At 41.6% G+C, this 17,701-nt stretch overlaps 1 protein-coding gene across 3 annotated transcripts in view; it reads left to right on the top strand.

Annotated features, from left to right (window-relative positions):
• LOC128231868 (glutamine amidotransferase-like class 1 domain-containing protein 1) overlaps window positions 1-17,701 on the top strand; it is a 29,135-nt gene that overhangs the window by 11,092 nt on the left and 342 nt on the right. Inside the window, exons 6-7 of one of the 3 annotated variants that reach the window (XM_052945112.1) lie at window positions 14,295-14,409; window positions 15,081-15,107. In XM_052945112.1, coding sequence (XP_052801072.1) covers window positions 14,295-14,409; window positions 15,081-15,107 — 142 coding nt within the window. Of the gene's footprint in view, window positions 1-14,294; window positions 14,410-14,610; window positions 14,659-15,080; window positions 15,108-17,701 lie in introns of all 3 variants that reach the window. The other 2 variants (XM_052945114.1, XM_052945113.1) reach the window with 2 other exon arrangements.

Here is a 17,701-nt window from a genome sequence, read left to right as displayed (position 1 = left end):
TAACATTCTTTGATTTTTAGTTTCATTTGAAAGCGTTATACGAGTGGAAGGAAAAGAAAAGTAATTGAAGTGGCACTATTATTCAAAATCAATACATACACATGTATAACAATTATATATTTTGGGTAGTAAATCTTTAACTACTTACTAAATAATGTATTTATAGAAAATATGAATTACTGATAACAAGATAGTAACCATGTATTTAATAGCTGAAAACGCAAAAATATTAAATGATTGGTGAATGCTTGAAGATGTAGTACGATCTATTATCATCTGATAAGGTAGAAATACCGTGTTTTCTGCGCCTTTCTTTCAAATTAACCTCGATATCCTTCATCAGAACCATTGTTTTCGATATGTATTCATCCTTTTTGATATATTTAAACATTTGTATTATTTGTGGTAAATCATATTTGGGAGTAAGAGTGCCTCTTTAATGTTTTGTCAAAGCACTGTGCCGTCATCAGTGCTATTACCCATACATATAAAAATTAGGGATGCAAACGAATGGCAAATATATAAACAATTTCTTGTTTGTTTCTAAATAAGAAAGTCCTTTCAAACGAAAAAAGTAGATTGGACGACCTTGCGTTATTTAATCTTATTTTTGATGTTTTTGCAGTTTTATAAATCTTCCTGGAAAACATTAGCGTATGTGTGGGCCGTATACCTTATTTTACGATTATTGCATGAGAGGCACTAAATTATCCGCATATGTAAGTGCATATATAACGATGAGATGTATATCATGCTTTGCAATTTATGATTAAATAAGGTTGTATAATTGATCGCTTTACAGAGCAGGCCCGGAATACATATTTCCAAAATGGATATTGCGAATGTGCGTGTCCCCTTTAATGGCATTACTATAATTTAAGGCGCATACCTTGAAGCAAAACATATTTTTTCTTTAATTTTAAAAATTGGCGTATCTGTACTAAGGAAGCTGTCAGGCTCATGTTGAGTTGGTCCATCAGCATTTAGGAGGCTGTCACGCTCTTGTTGAGTTGGTTCATCAGCATTGAGGAGGCTGTCACGCTCTTGTTGAGTTGGTCCATCAGCATTTAGGAGGCTGTCACGCTCTTGTTGAGTTGGTTCATCAGCATTGAGGAGGCTGTCACGTTCTTGTTGAGTTGGTCCATCAGTATTGAGGAGGCTGTCACGCTCTTGTTGAGTTGGTTCATCAGCATTGAGGAGGCTGTCACGTTCTTGTTGAGTTGGTCCATCAGTATTGAGGAGGCTGTCACGCTCTTGTTGAGTTGGTCCATCAGTATTGAGGAGGCTGTCACGTTCTTGTTGAGTTGGTCCATCAGCATTGAGGAGGCTGTCACGCTGTTGTTGAGTTGGTCCATCAGTATTGAGGAGGCTGTCACGCTCTTGTTGAGTTGGTTCATCAGCATTGAGGAGGCTGTCACGTTCTTGTTGAGTTGGTCCATCAGCATTTAGGAGGCTGTCACGCTCTTGTTGAGTTGGTCCATCAGTATTGAGGAGGCTGTCACGTTCTTGTTGAGTTGGTTCATCAGCATTGAGGAGGCTGTCACGTTCTTGTTGAGTTGGTCCATCAACATTGAGGAGGCTGTCACGCTCTTGTTGAGTTGGTCCATCAGTATTGAGGAGGCTGTCACGCTCTTGTTGAGTTGGTTCATCAGCATTGAGGAGGCTGTCACGTTCTTGTTGAGTTGGTCCATCAGTATTGAGGAGGCTGTCACGCTCTTGTTGAGTTGGTCCATCAGTATTGAGGAGGCTGTCACGCTCTTGTTGAGTTGGTCCATCAGTATTGAGGAGGCTGTCACGCTCTTGTTGAGTTGGTCCATCAGTATTGATGAGGCTGTCACGCTCTTGTTGAGTTGGTCCATCAGTATTGAGGAGGCTGTCACGCTCTTGTTGAGTTGGTCCATCAGTATTAAGGAGGCTGTCACGCTCTTGTTGAGTTGGTCCATCAGTATTGAGGAGGCTGTCACGCTGTTGTTGAGTTGGTCCATCAGTATTGAGGAGGCTGTCACGCTCTTGTTGAGTTGGTCCATCAGTATTGAGGAGGCTGTCACGCTGTTGTTGAGTTGGTCCATCAGTATTGAGGAGGCTGTCACGCTCTTGTTGAGTTGGTCCATCAGTATTGAGGAGGCTGTCACGCTCTTGTTGAGTTGGTCCATCAGTATTGAGGAGGCTGTCACGCTCTTGTTGAGTTGGTCCATCAGTATTGAGGAGGCTGTCACGCTCTTGTTGAGTTGGTCCATCAGTGTTGAGGAGGCTGTCACGCTCTTGTTGAGTTGGTCCATCAGTATTGAGGAGGCTGTCACGCTGTTGTTGAGTTGGTCCATCAGTATTGAGGAGGCTGTCACGCTCTTGTTGAGTTTGAGTTGGTCCATCAGTATTTAGGAGGCTGTCACGCTCTTGTTGAGTTGGTCCATCAGCATTTAGGAGGCTGTCACGCTGTTGTTGAGTTGGTCCATCAGTATTGAGGAGGCTGTCACGCTCTTGTTGAGTTGGTCCATCAGTATTGAGGAGGCTGTCACGCTCTTGTTGAGTTGGTCCATCAGTATTGAGGAGGCTGTCACGCTCTTGTTGAGTTGGTCCATCAGCATTGAGGAGGCTGTCACGCTCTTGTTGAGTTGGTCCATCAGTATTGAGGAGGCTGTCACGCTGTTGTTGAGTTGGTCCATCAGTATTGAGGAGGCTGTCACGCTGTTGTTGAGTTGGTCCATCAGTATTGAGGAGGCTGTCACGCTCTTGTTGAGTTGGTCCATCAGTATTGAGGAGGCTGTCACGCTCTTGTTGAGTTGGTCCATCAGTATTGAGGAGGCTGTCACGCTCTTGTTGAGTTGGTCCATCAGTATTGAGGAGGCTGTCACGCTCTTGTTGAGTTGGTCCATCAGCATTGAGGAGGCTGTCACGCTCTTGTTGAGTTGGTCCATCAGTATTGAGGAGGCTGTCACGCTGTTGTTGAGTTGGTCCATCAGTATTGAGGAGGCTGTCACGCTCTTGTTGAGTTGGTCGATCAGTATTGAGGAGGCTATCACGCTGTTGTTGAGTTGGTCCATCAGCATTGAGGAGGCTGTCACGCTCTTGTTGAGTTGGTCCATCAGTATTTAGGAGGCTGTCACGCTGTTGTTGAGTTGGTCCATCAGTATTGAGGAGGCTGTCACGCTCTTGTTGAGTTGGTCCATCAGTATTGAGGAGGCTATCACGCTCTTGTTGAGTTGGTCCATCAGTATTGAGGAGGCTGTCACGCTGTTGTTGAGTTGGTCCATCAGTATTGAGGAGGCTGTCACGCTGTTGTTGAGTTGGTCCATCAGTATTGAGGAGGCTGTCACGCTCTTGTTGAGTTGGTCCATCAGTATTGAGGAGGCTGTCACGTTCTTGTTGAGTTGGTCCATCAGCATTGAGGAGGCTGTCACGCTGTTGTTGAGTTGGTCCATCAGTATTGAGGAGGCTGTCACGCTCTTGTTGAGTTTGAGTTGGTCCATAAGTATTTAGGAGGCTGTCACGCTCTTGTTGAGTTGGTCCATCAGCATTGAGGAGGCTGTCACGCTGTTGTTGAGTTGGTCCATCAGTATTGAGGAGGCTGTCACGCTGTTGTTGAGTTTGAGTTGGTCCATAAGTATTTAGGAGGCTGTCACGTTCTTGTTGAGTTGGTCCATCAGCATTTAGGAGGCTGTCACGCTCTTGTTGAGTTGGTCCATCAGTATTCAGGAGGCTGTCACGCTCCTGTTGAGTTGGTCCATAAGTATTTAGGAGGCTGTCACGCTCTTGTTGAGTTGGTCCATCAGTATTATGGAGGCTGTCACGCTCTTGTTGAGTTGGTCAATCCGTTCTATGGAGGCTGTCACGCTCTTGTTGATTTTTTTGTCCATCCGTACTAAGGAGACTGTCACGCTCTTGTTGATTTTGTCCATCCGTACTAAGTAGACTGTCACGCTCTTCTTGAGTTGGCCCATCCGTACTAAGGAGGCTGTCACGCACTTGTTAAGTTTTGCCAATCCGTACTAAGTAGGTTGTCACGCTCTTGTTGAATTGGGAACATCCGTACTAAGGAGACTGTCACGCTCTTGTTGAGTTGGGCCCATCCGTACTAAGGAGGTTGTCACGCCCTTGATGAGTTTTGCCAATCCATACTAAGGAGGTTGTCACGCTCGTGTTGAGTTGGGCCAATCCGTACTAAGGAGGCTGTCACGCTCTTGTTGAGTTGGGCCTATCAGTACTAAGTAGGTTGTCACGATCTTGTTGAGTTGGGCCAATCCGTACTAAGGAGACTGTCACGCTCTTGTTGAGTTGGGCCAATCCGTACTAAGGAGACTGTCACGCTCTTGTTGGGTTTTGCCAATCGGTACTAAGGAGGTTGTCACGCTCTTGTTGGGTTTTGCCAATCGGTACTAAGGAGACTGTCACGCTCTTGTTGGGTTTTGCCAATCCATACTAAGGAGGTTGTCACGCTCTTGTTGAGTTGGGGCCATCCGTACTAAGGAGACTGTCGCGCTCGTGTTGAGTTGGGCCCATCCGTACTAAGGAGACTGTCACGCTCTTGTTGAGTTGGGGCCATCCGTACTAAGGAGCTCGTCACGCTCTTGTTGAGTTTTGCCAATCCGTACTAAGGAGGTTGTCACGCTCTTGTTGAGTTGGGGCCATCCGTACTTAGGAGGTTGTCACGCTCTTGTTGATTTTTGCCAATCCGTACTAAGTAGGTTGTCACGCTCTTGTTGAGTTGGGACCATCCGTACTAAGGAGGTTGTCACGCTCTTGTTGATTTTTGCCAATCCGTAATAAGTAGGTTGTCACGCTCTTGTTGAGTTGGGGCCATCCGTACTAAGTAGGTTGTCACGCTCTTGTAGAGTTGGGGCCATCCGTACAAAGGAGGTTGTCACGCTCTTGTTGAGTTGGGGTCATCCGTACTAAGTAGGTTGTCACGCTCTTGTAGCGTTGGGGCCATCCGTACAAAGGAGGTTGTCATGGTCTTGTTGAGTTGGGGCCATCCGTACTAAGGAGACTGTCACGCTCTTGTTGAGTTGGGGCCATCAGTACTAAGGAGGTTGTCACGCTCTTGTTGAGTTGGGGCCATCAGTACTAAGGAGGTTGTCACGCTCTTGTTGAGTTTTGCCAATCCGTACTAAGGAGACTGTCACACTCTTGTTGAGTTGGGCCCATCAGTACTTAGTAGGTTGTCACGCTCTTGTTGGGTTTTGCCAATCGGTACTAAGGAGGTTGTCACGCTCGTGTTTAGTTGGGGCCATCCGTACTAAGTAGGTGTCACACTCGTGTTGAGTTGGGGCCATCCGTACTAAGGAGACTGTCTCGCTTTGTGTTGAGTTGGTCCCATCCATACACAGTAGGTTGTCACGCTCTTGTTGAGTTGGGGCCACCTGATTTAGTAGGTTGTCACGCTCTTGTTGAGTTGTGGCCATCCGTACTAAGGAGGTTGTCACGCTCGTGTTGAGGTGAGGCCATCCGCACTAAGTAGGTTGTCACGCTCGTGTTGAGTTGTGCCAATCCTTACTAAGTAGGTTGTCACGCTCGTGTTGAGTTGGGCCCATTCGTACTAAGGAGGCTGTCACGATCTTGTTGAGTTTTGCCAATCCGTACTTAGGAGGTTGTCACGCTCGTGTTGAGTTGGGCCAATCCGTATTAAGGAGGCTGTCACGATCTTGTTGAATTTTGTCAATCAGTACTAAGGAGGTTTTCACGCTCTTGCTGAGTTAGTCCCATCCGTACTAAGGAGACTGTCGCGCTCTTGTTGAGTTGGGCCAATCCGTACAAATTAGGTTGTCACGCTCTTGTTGAGTTGGGGCCATCCGTACTAAGGAGACTGTCGCGCTCTTGTTGAGTTGGAGCCATCCGTACTAAGGAGACTGTCACGCTCGTGTTGAGTTGGGGCCATCCGTACTAAGGAACCTGTCGCGCTCTTGTTGAGTTGGGCACATCCGTACAAAGGAGACTGTCACGATCTTGTTGAGATTTGGCCATTTGTACTAAGTAGGTTGTCACGATCTTGTTGAGTTGGGCCAATCCGTACTAAGGAGACTGTCACGCTCTTGTTGAGTTGGGGTCATCCGTACTAAGGAGACTGTCACGATCTTGTTGAGTTGGGCCAATCCGTACTAAGGAGACTGTCGCGCTCTTGTTGAGTTGGGCACATCCGTACAAATTAGGTTGTCACGCTCTTGTTGAGTTGGGCCCATTTGTACTAAGTAGGTTGTCACGATCTTGTTGAGTTGGGCCAATCCGTACTAAGGAGACTGTCACGCTCTTGTTGAGTTGGGGTCATCCGTACAAAGGAGGTTGTCACGCTCTTGTTGGGTTTTGCCAATCGGTACTAAGGAGGTTGTCACGCTCTTGTTGAGTTGGGGCCATCCATACAAAGGAGACTGTCACGCTCTTGTTGAGTTGGGGCCATCCGTACAAATTAGGTTGTCACGCTCTTGTTGAGTTGGGCCCATTTGTACTAAGTAGGTTGTCACGATCTTGTTGAGTTGGGCCAATCCGTACTAAGGAGACTGTCACGCTCTTGTTGAGTTGGGGCCATCAGTACTAAGGAGGTTGTCACGCTCTTGTTGAGTTGGGGCCATCAGTACTAAGGAGGTTGGCACGCTCTTGTTGAGTTTTGCCAATCCGTACTAAGGAGACTGTCACACTCTTGTTGAGTTGGGCCCATCAGTACTAAGTAGGTTGTCACGCTCGTGTTGAGTTGGGGCCATCTGACTAAGGAGGTTTTCACGCTCTTGTTGAGTTTTGCCAATCCGTACTAAGTAGGTTGTCACGCTCGTGTTTAGTTGGGGCCATCCGTACTAAGTAGGTGTCACACTCGTGTTGAGTTGGGGCCATCCGTACTAAGGAGACTGTCACGCTTTGTGTTGAGTTGGTCCCATCCATACAAAGTAGGTTGTCACGCTCTTGTTGAGTTGGGGCCACCTGATTTAGTAGGTTGTCACGCTCTTGTTGAGTTGTGGCCATCCGTACTAAGGAGGTTGTCACGCTCATGTTGAGGTGAGGCCATCCGCACTAAGTAGGTTGTCACGCTCGTGTTGAGTTGTGCCAATCCTTACTAAGTAGGTTGTCACGCTCGTGTTGAGTTGGGCCCATTCGTGCTAAGGAGGCTGTCACGATCTTGTTGAGTTTTGCCAATCCGTACTTAGGAGGTTGTCACGCTCGTGTTGAGTTGGGCCAATCCGTACTAAGGAGGCTGTCACGATCTTGTTGAATTTTGTCAATCAGTACTAAGGAGGTTTTCACGCTCTTGCTGAGTTAGTCCCATCCGTACTAAGGAGACTGTCGCGCTCTTGTTGAGTTGGGCCCATTCGTACTAAGTTGGTTGTCACGCTCGTGTTTAGTTGGGGCCATCCGAACTAAAGAGACTGTCATGCTCTTGTTGAGTTGGGGCCATCCGTACTAAGGAGACTGTCACGCTCGTGTTGAGTTGGGCCCATCCGTACAAAGGAGACTGTCACGCTCTTGTTGAGTTGGGGCCATCCGTACAAATAAGGTTGTCACGCTCTTGTTGAGTTGGGGCCATCCGTACTAAGGAGGTTGTGACGCTCTTGTTGAGTTTTGCCAATCCGTACTAAGGAGACTGTCACGCTCGTGTTGAGATAGGGCCATCCTTATTAAGTTGGATGTCACGCTCTTGTTGAGTTGGGCCCATCAGTACTAAGTAGGTTGTCACGCTCGTGTTGAGTTGGGGCCATCTGACTAAGTAGGTTGTCACGCTCTTGTTGAGTTGGGGCCATCCGTACTAAGGAGGTTGTCACGCTCGGGGTGAGTTGTGGCCATCTGACTAAGTAGGTTGTCACTCTCGTGTTGAGTTGGGCCCATCCGTACTAATTAGGTTGTCATGCTCGTGTTGAGTTGGGGCCATCCCTACTAAGGAGACTGTCACGCTCATGTTGAGTTTTGGCCATCCGTACTAAGGAGACTGTCACGCTCGTGTTGAGTTGGGGCCATCAGTACTATGGAGACTGACACGCTTGTGTTGAGTTGGGGCCATCCTTACTAAGGAGACTGTCACGCTCGTGTTGAGTTGGGGCCACCCGTACTAAGGAGATTGTCACGCTCGTGTTGTGTTGGGGCCATCCGTACTAAGGAGACTGTCACGCTTGTGTTGAGTTGGGGCCATCCGTACTAAGGAGACTGTCACGCTCTTGTTGAGTTGGGGCCACCCGTACTAAGGAGATTGTCACGCTCGTGTTGTGTTGGGCACATCCGTGCTAAGGAGACTGTCACGCTCGTGTTGAGTTGGGCCCATCCGTACTAAGGAGACTGTCACGCTCGTGTTGAGTTGGGGCCATCCGTACTACGGAGACTGTCACGCTCGTGTTGAGTTGGGGCCATCCGTACTAAGGAGACTGTCACGCTCGTGTTGAGTTGGGGCCATCAGTACTAAGGAGGTCGTCACGCTCTTGTTGAGTTTTGCCAATCCGTACTAAGGAGACTGTCACGCTCGTGTTGAGTTGGGCCCATCCGTACTAAGGAGACTGTCACGCTCGTGTTGAGTTGGGCCAATCCGTACTAAGGAGACTGTCACGCTCTTGTTGAGTTGGGCCCATCCGTAATTAGTAGGTTGTCACGCTCTTGTTGAGTTGAGGCCATCCGTACTAAGTTGGTTGTCACGCTCTTGTTGAGTTGGGCCCATCCGTACTAATTAGGTTGTCACCCTGGTGTTGAGTTGGGCCCATCCGTACTAAGTTGGTTGTCACGCTCTTGTAAGGGTGGTACATACGTTCTATAGAACCTGTCACGGTCGTGTTACTGCATTGAATATTGATAGGGTAAAACACTAGCGGATCCAGGGGGGCGCACCCGGCGCACGCCCCCCCCCCCCCTAAAATTCCCGGAGCTTACATGTTCTTTGGTATGGAAACAATAAAATATACTATATTTTCCTATTTTTTCTTCGCTCGCTTCGCTCGCGTATCTTTATACAACATTGCCTTTTGAGATGTACTCGTACACAACACAGAGTGCACGCAATTTAAACGTTCCCGCCTTCCCTTACTGTAATAATTCTAATTGCACTTAGAATATGTTGAATAGTAAAAGTATCTGAACATGGGTTCACAATTATACATGTATCTTCCCTCGTTTTTCCCGCTTAACGAAAATATACAAATTATATAAGCCACTTAGTCGTCCTAATAGAAACCTCGTTATGATATTAGAACTATAGGTATGCCCCTGGATCTGCTAGTGCAACCTTTAGAGTGATTAAAAGTTACGCCCCCCTAACCCAAAATCCTGGATCCGCCCCTGGGGTAAAATGTCATTCATGCATTCTTAATGGAAAGTTTTAAGCGTTCGCTAGACCGATCACATTTGATCGGATCTTTAAAACGTGTTCCACTAATTTGTTTTTATTGCTCTGGACTTTAGTCTAATTCTTATTACATCAGTACGAGAGATTAATGAGACGTCCTCTTAGTTTGTCCTTCTCTAGAAAGGTTAGATGTACCATTCCTACAGCTAATTAGCCCAGTTAAGATCGTAGATCACAGCATACATTAATCATGTATCAAGGTTAAAGAAGGTTCAACTACAAACAGCTTTTTTCATTGAGCAATGGTTACGAAGATAGATTTCTGTGACCTAAAATTATTAGCTTTAAAGATATAACAATATTTTGATATATCAATCGATGAACGCAACATCTTCGGATATGTTCGGATTGCAATTCATCGCATAACAATATACATGGATATTGTTGATCCTGTTATTGTTTGTATTGTGTAAGCAGGTCCCGTTATATATATATATCAACAGTTTAGAAAGTGTTCATTTATGATAGTATGTTGAATGTAGTGTTGCCATATGTGTTTCAATGTTATGTTTAAAATTGGTAATCGGACTCCACACAATTTGACCAGCCCAATTGCGTTCATACTCCGATAATGACATGAAGCCCGCAATTCATTCCTTTAATGCTACACAACATTTTTGTTAAATAATAAACGGTGTAGTTTCACGTTGACGTTATATATTTAAACTGTATGATTTGTAGACGATGCACTTCGTACAATTCTTTATACGTTTCTATTCTGTTCTTATATCTTATAGTGACACTCTTTAACATTTTACATAAACATGTATAACAAACATTAATTTTGACTGATAAACCTTAAACTACTTACTAAATCATGCATTTATGGAAAATATTACTGACTGATAACAAGATTGTAAACGTGTTACAGTATTTAATAGCTGAAAACGCAAAATTATTAAATGATTGGTGAATGCTAAAAGATTTACTGTGGTCTTCTTTAGTCTCATAAGGTGGAAATACCGTGTTTTATGCTCATTTCTTTCCAATTAAACTCGGTGTCCTTCATAAGAACCATTGTTTTCGAATTTTATTCACCCTTTTTGAATATTAAAACAATATTATTAAATGTGGTAAATCTTATTTGGGAGTAAGAGTGCATCTTTAAGGTACATGTGTATAACAGAGAATTTAATAAAAAAAACTGTTTTAATTCATATTTCTTTATCTTCCCTAGATAGTATTAAAGTTTGCAGATTCCTTGTACATTACTGTGAAAACATGAGCACAAGTAAAACATTTCCTATTCTAAAAAGATGATTGATGCAATAGTGGACATAACAAATGTCAAAGCTCTGGTTTCAAGGGTTTGATTTATTCTGTATAGTACAACTTCACATATTGCATATTAAAGAAGTTGACAATGCAGTTCACACACATAGGCATGTGTTGCTTAATCAAAATATTTGTACAATGCATCAGCTAACATTTTTAATCTTGTTCTATAATGTAGCCATACTGACCCATTTCCCCATCTAGGCATGACCTACATTCAAACTAATAGGAATGTCTATAATTTTATGGTACGTCATCGGACTATTTCGTGTTCCTGCTTGTTCATCGGTGTAATTCTCCGACAGAGACAAACGCTGATCAATGCAGAGACATTTGTGCGTGTCTGTGCATATTTCCCTCGGTCTCTATAATATTAGCACGATCTTCCATTGACATAGATTTACAACTTTTCTCTTTAAGTCTTATAAACCTACAAAAGATGCAGCTACAAAAGATGCAGCTTCGGATACGTTGACATCAAATTTAACATTATCAATATCTGCTGTTTAAAACCACCTCGTCAGGTAGTCCGGTCAGTGCAGTGGTAAGCTCACCTAGGCGACCTAGGTTCGATTCACGACCTGGGTGCATGTGAGTTTGGTTTGTGGTCCATTCGTACAAGTTTCCCCCACAACACAAGATCACACTCTCGCGTAACATCGTGCTAACGAGAGTGATTAATATTATGTTGTTTTAACTTGTTTAAATAAATAAGTTATTTTCAAGGGTTTTCTTTTAATATTTCGTCTTTATTTAAAGTTGCATTCTCACGGATTGAACGTTTTTGACAATTCTTTTTTTTTTGTCCTGGAACGAGCCAAATTTTGCGAAAATCCATGGAAACCAGTTATATAAGACTGCTGACAAAATTTAGATCGCAGATTTTTATATTTAAGTTCAAAAATGTGTTTTATGCATTTTTCTTAAACCGTATTTTTCTTAAACCGTTAGTTTAAGCCATAAAAACTTTATTTTCGAACGGAAATATGAAAATCTACGGTCTCATTTTTTGTAAGCAATCCTACATCATTAGTTTGCAGATATTTACGCAAAAATTTGCTCTTTCAAAGTAAAAAAATAAAAAGGGTGTACAAATGGTATATCTGTAAGAGTGCAACTTTAAAGGCTTAAATTCGTTTAATGAATTGCATGATTATACAGCTCGGTAATGGCTTCATGCAAAAACACATTGAACTGATAATTTCAATATATGTCTGACTGAAGTTGGGAAAACAACATGTTTTGTATCTCATACACGCAATGCGCCTTATAGGCATTCTACCCACCATTTGGTGTGTGTTTTTTTCGCCTAGTATCTGCGTATGATTTTAATATCATTTGAAAGCGTGTATGCATGAGTAGAAGCAGAAAAGAAAGAATTTAAAATCTGGCTATAGCAAATACATATTTTAACTTCTTTACTTTTAAAAATATAGTCAAGCGCGTTTTCATATTTTTTTTTTAATTTTGGCATAATTAAACAACCCAAATCCATTTTAGATGTACGACAGATTTGAAAACTTTTAGCGTCCCATTAGACAGAATAAATTACGGCAGCCAATTGTATAAACATTTAGTAATGGTTAAAGATTGTTAGTTGTCAGATCAGCATTAATTTTGTATATATACTTACTAACAATCTTTAAGTTTTTTTAATGTTCCACTTAATATTTTGAAAACTACCCGCTAACTGGGCCAGCCACTTTTTATACCAACCGCTTCACCTGATTAGGATCATTAATAACGGCTAATAAATGTATTGAACAAATCTTGAGAAATCCTATCTTTTCTTTGGACAAAAAGTATGTTTACCACTTAACATCTTTAGAGTTCGAAATTGTATGTTGTCGAAGTTAAAGGGGATTATAGATTCGTAACTGCATCATTACTGGAAGGTTTTAAAGCTGCACTCTCACAAATTGACAGTTTTGACCTTTTTATTTAATGTGTCTCAAAATCAGCTCATTTTGGCATAATTGCCTTCAATTTAGCCATATGAGATACATCACATTATAACAGATATAAATTGTTTTGTTAACTGCCGAAAATTTTACTTTTCTTAAAGAGTTAGTAACGCTTTTAGCCATAAAACATCAATTTTCAAAAGTTAATATAAAAATAGCGATCTGATATTTTGTCAACAGTCTTACATCACTGGTTTCCAGACATTTACGCACAATTGGCTCATTCCAATACAAACTATAAAAAGTCAAAACAATCAATATGTGAGAATGCAGCTTTAAGCATTTGCTAAACCGATGACAATTTATCAAATCTTTTAAAGCTTGCCCTTTCAGCCTCATTCGTAAAATTCCCCGTACACGAGATTCACAGGCAATCTTCCTAGAAATAATCCTAGATTCGTCCAGCTAATTAGCCCAGTTAAGATCGTAGATGACAGCATACATAATTCATGTAACAACGTTGTAGCTGTGGTACGTAGATTACGTAGATTCGTATCAGTATTCGTGTTTTATTTGTACTAAGAAAAGGTTAGTATGACATTCCACATTGACGAAGAGAGAACAACTACGAACAGTTTTTGCAAGGGAGGTTGATTGTTTGGTATTTCGTGATCTGAAGTTATTTACTATAACCAGGTAAAGCAAGCAAAGACACAGTGCACTCGTTCGGTGTTTCCGTGGTAGTTTTAGTTAAGTTCTCTTCTATTAAACAACATGTTTGAAACAAGTTAATCACTGTCGTTGGCACTGTGAAACGCGAAAGCGTGGTCATGTGTTGTGTTGGGAAACCGGAGTACCCGGGGGTAGCCCAATCGCATGCACCAAGATGCGATAAACGTGTGTGTGTTTGAGCTTATTTATACTCGCACTCGGGCCTTGCTCATTGGACGAGTGCTCCGATAAGATTGTTAGTCATTTTAGGTTTTTGGAGTATAGTGCACAGACAGAATGTAACCCTGGTTAGAGCTACCATGGTTCTTTAACGTGCACCAGTGTATATCCCTGTCACATGGGGCCCCTATTTAACGTCCCTCCCGGAAGACGACAAGCATTTTTAGTGGTGCGGCGGAGAATCAAACCAGCGACCCCTGGATTGCCAGTCAGGTGTGTTTTAAATGGACGACGGATCCGCCACGTGCGGTAACCACTGATCTAACAGTTTACCTGTAATGCCTCACAGATACTTATTTTACGATAATATATCGCGTAGGCTTTATTTACAATCGACTTAAGTGCATTTGAATGGCACTAAGTTTGTTCTAAAGGTTGCGTATTTTAGAATTATAAACGATTGTGAATGAGGTATGGCGCCTACATATTTCAAAATACGTGTTATTTTACGCTTATTGCTTGATCTAATGCATCCAGAATGAAATAGAAAGTTTCATCTGTTGTACGACAAGTGTTTTACATGCGGTTTTATGTTTCATTGTACAACAAATTTACAGTTGCTTGTCACTGGGAGGGACTTAGTCTGTTTGAAATATTGTAAAAATACGCCGCATTAGAATGCATATAATGAAGACGTCACGAACCACAACAGGCGTACACCTTGATCGATTTTCAGAAAGTAGTTCATTTTAATTCCCGCCCTTAATATTTACTTCAACTTGTATAAAACAGTTCATAGCTAGAAATAGTAGATTTAAGAATGATTAATCGCTTTAAATCAGACAAAATATATTATAGATATCCATCATATTTAAATAATGATAAAAAAAACCTGTTAATAAAATCAAAGCGCTCACATGCAGGTAGCGGGGAGGCTGACAGTGTGCACGTGGTGATCGACAGACACGTGATCACGGGCCAGAACGTGCAATCGACCATCACCGCCGTACAGAACCTCGTACTTCTCTGTAGCCATAAGTAAGCTTGTTTAGTGTATAATTTATTTTATCCTAAGACATGTTGTTTTTTCTATATTTTAAAATCCGACTGTCGACTTCAGCTGTATTACAGCTGATTTGTTGTTTTAATTACACGTAAAAATAAATTTGGTGGATCGAAATCGTTTGTGGATCAAATCAATCGCTATCGCTAATAATAGTTTTCTAAATTTCATTTCAGTTTGAAATTCATGAAGTTTTAGTCTTATGTATCTGTCTATGATGTTTGGTAAGACTGATTGTTTCGCAGTTCATCGAATGTTTCACTTTCCGATATGTTCTCAATGCATGACCCAGTATATCTAATATTCCTTCTATAGTTAGCTGTCTAGGCTATTTGCTACCATCCTCTACTCCTTCAAATATATTGGATAAAGATTTTAAGTTAGAGAGTAGAATCTAAGTGTTCTGAATGGTAGGTAAAAATAACTGGCCATTCTACTAAATGGAATCACTGAAGCATCTAAGAATAACGATAAAGAGTTGAATCTAAGTGTTCTGAATGGTAGGTAAAAATAACTGGCCAATCTACTGAATGGAATCACTGAAGCATCCAAGAATAACGATAATAATTCTATTGAATACTGTCCCTGTTCCGATAAGCTACGGTAGTTACCATCCATTTTATTGAAGAGATCTGTTTTGTTTTAGTCCCCCGATAAGCCACGATGTTAATGGGTAGGTAGTGGTAAAGGGACACAACTATGATTCTAGAAACTATGTATACTTGTTATTATTTGTGTAACTGTAACTGTTGTCTGCTGCGCACTATTTGCTTTCTTATTTTTAACATTCGGAACTCCTCGGCCATTTTTCATCGAAAGAAACCTCGGATGTATGCCGATACATCAGTAGAAGTAGTTCGTGAAATTGATAGTAATAACATTATTTAATTGTAGTGTTTTAACGTGCTGTTTCTATTACTAAGTTCAAGTTGGTTAGGTTTAAATGCTTAATTATAATTACTACATGACAGGCGCGTAGGAAGGAAATTGATATTGGGGCCGCGGAAAGGGTGGGCTCGGGGGGGGGGGGTTCCCCTACCATCGAGATTTTTTTCAATTTTAAGCATTGAATGACTCGATTTCCAGTGAGTTCAGGTTTAATTTTCATGTTTTTTTTCTAAACCTTTCCGGTTAAAACAGTTGATAGATATAAATGAAAAATGAAGACTTAAATCAAAGATATCTTTTCATTTACAACACCATCTAAAATGAAACATCGCATTTTTTTTATTACCGAAATTTGATGAGGTCATTAGTTTCATCAAACACTTGCAAACCTGTTTCCAAAATAATGTTTGACAGTGCTCCGTCACACGGCCGTATTGTGAAAACGTTTTTCGAAGTGTTTAAAGAAACTAAACTATCAATCAAATTCTGGTAAAAGACCAAAGGTGTGGCTCCGTACGCGGCGTAGACTGCGCTAAGTTTCATTTAAAATGGTGAAGAAATAGTGAAGTTATCTTTGTTAAAAGTCTTTTTTCAAATCAAAATATTGCCTTCCGACGTAGCATTTATGACGCAATTTATCACGTGGTATAGTACACTGTTTACGTCAAATAACAAATTATCGCAGTTTACCTTTTCATAGTGAAGCCACGAGTGACTTTGGAACCATTGCGAGTTGAATGCCATGTGTTCAGTTTTTTTTTAGTGCCAAAAGATCTCTTCGGAAAACGTTTAGGCTGATTAGGAACGTCCATTTTAAAGTCAAGCTTTAATGTGACGAGTTTGAAATAATACGTATTGGTGGCTGTTTAATGACAATTCTATTTTAACGAGAAATCGCAATTATTACAATGAACTACAGTTTTTTAATATTGCCTCTTCTTTCACTTACCCGTCTTTAATAATCCGCCGACTGTTTTCACGCCATTCACACGCCAATTAGCCAGATGGTCACAGGTTTAATTATGACATGGTGACCTGTTTATTCAATATCGTGTCAGACTGGTATTGATCTATATGCTCGTAACTTTATTTAAAATGCGATCATTAAGAAAATCAGTATCAAATATTCGCCGTTACTAGCCAGAATATTGGGGCCGCGGTCGCGGCCCCTGCGGCCCCAGCTCCTACGCGCCTGCATGATCAACTTGAAGCATAGTTTAAATGTAAAGAATTCTGACATTGTATACCGTCCATATACATCCGAGGTTGTTTTCGAAGGAAAATAAAAGAGGAGCTCCGAATGCGGGTATGGTAAAGTAGCACATAGACGAAATTCAATATTATTTAGCTTTCAATAGTGCAAATTGTACACTTGTATACCCTGTTTTTAAGATAGGGGCGTAAAGGGTTTGCAAATGTCGGTCGGTAACTCAAGAACGGTTTCTCCTAGGACCATGAAACTTAGTTAGAGTTATAGTTTTTATGGTCAGTATGTAAACGGTTAAGGTCACGATCAAAAGTGTAAGGAAAACTTTGTCTGCAGAATAACTCGATAGTGGGTTGACCTAGAGACATAAAACATTATTGGCAGGTTGCCTTTGGCCAATAGATGACCCTAATTGTTTTTGAGTTAAATAGGTCAAAGGTCACGATCAATAGTCTAAGATAGCCTATGTTCGCACCATAACTCTAGAACGTTTTGAACAAAGACTAGGAAAGTTTACTGGTAGGTTGCCCTTATCTAGCTGATGACCCCTATTTGTTTAGCAGGCCAAGGGTCAAGGTCACTTGGTTGCCCTTTACTAATATGTCACCTCTTTGGGACTGGGTGTCAGATGGTCGAAGTTCAATGTCACAGCCAACAGCACCAAGAACACTTTGACAGTTGTTCAATGTTTGATATGTTTGTATTCACTTCATCATCTTTGTTTAACCATTAATAATCATCGTCATAGCGGGGTTTAGAGGGCAAACTGTTTGACTAACATCTCTTGTTCAGCATGGGGATTGAATATGAATACGTTTTAACATGGGTTACCAAGGTAACAGTGCATGGTCTGTTATTAAAGCGAATGTTGAATTGCCATGCGACGCATATTTAAATATTCAAAACAAATATAACCTTTTGTTTTAAACACACATCAAAGCACAACCTCTTCTATGCTTTGTATTCAATTTTATGTTGTTTTTTTATGTACAATTTATATATTTGAAAGTACGAAATATAACAATATTTATGTTCATTTTTTTGTTGACATACCAATGTATACTATTGTTATTGTTTTATAGATAAAGGCAACTTTAGTATATACAAATGATACAATGTTGTAGCTCTAGCAAAAGCGACAAAAAACGTTTTCTAACTGGTTAGAACATCAC

This window comes from Mya arenaria, chromosome 4 (genome assembly GCF_026914265.1).
Source record: "Mya arenaria isolate MELC-2E11 chromosome 4, ASM2691426v1".
In the NCBI taxonomy this organism is placed as follows: domain Eukaryota; kingdom Metazoa; phylum Mollusca; class Bivalvia; order Myida; family Myidae; genus Mya; species Mya arenaria.
This window is presented reverse-complemented; position numbering and strand designations above follow the sequence as displayed.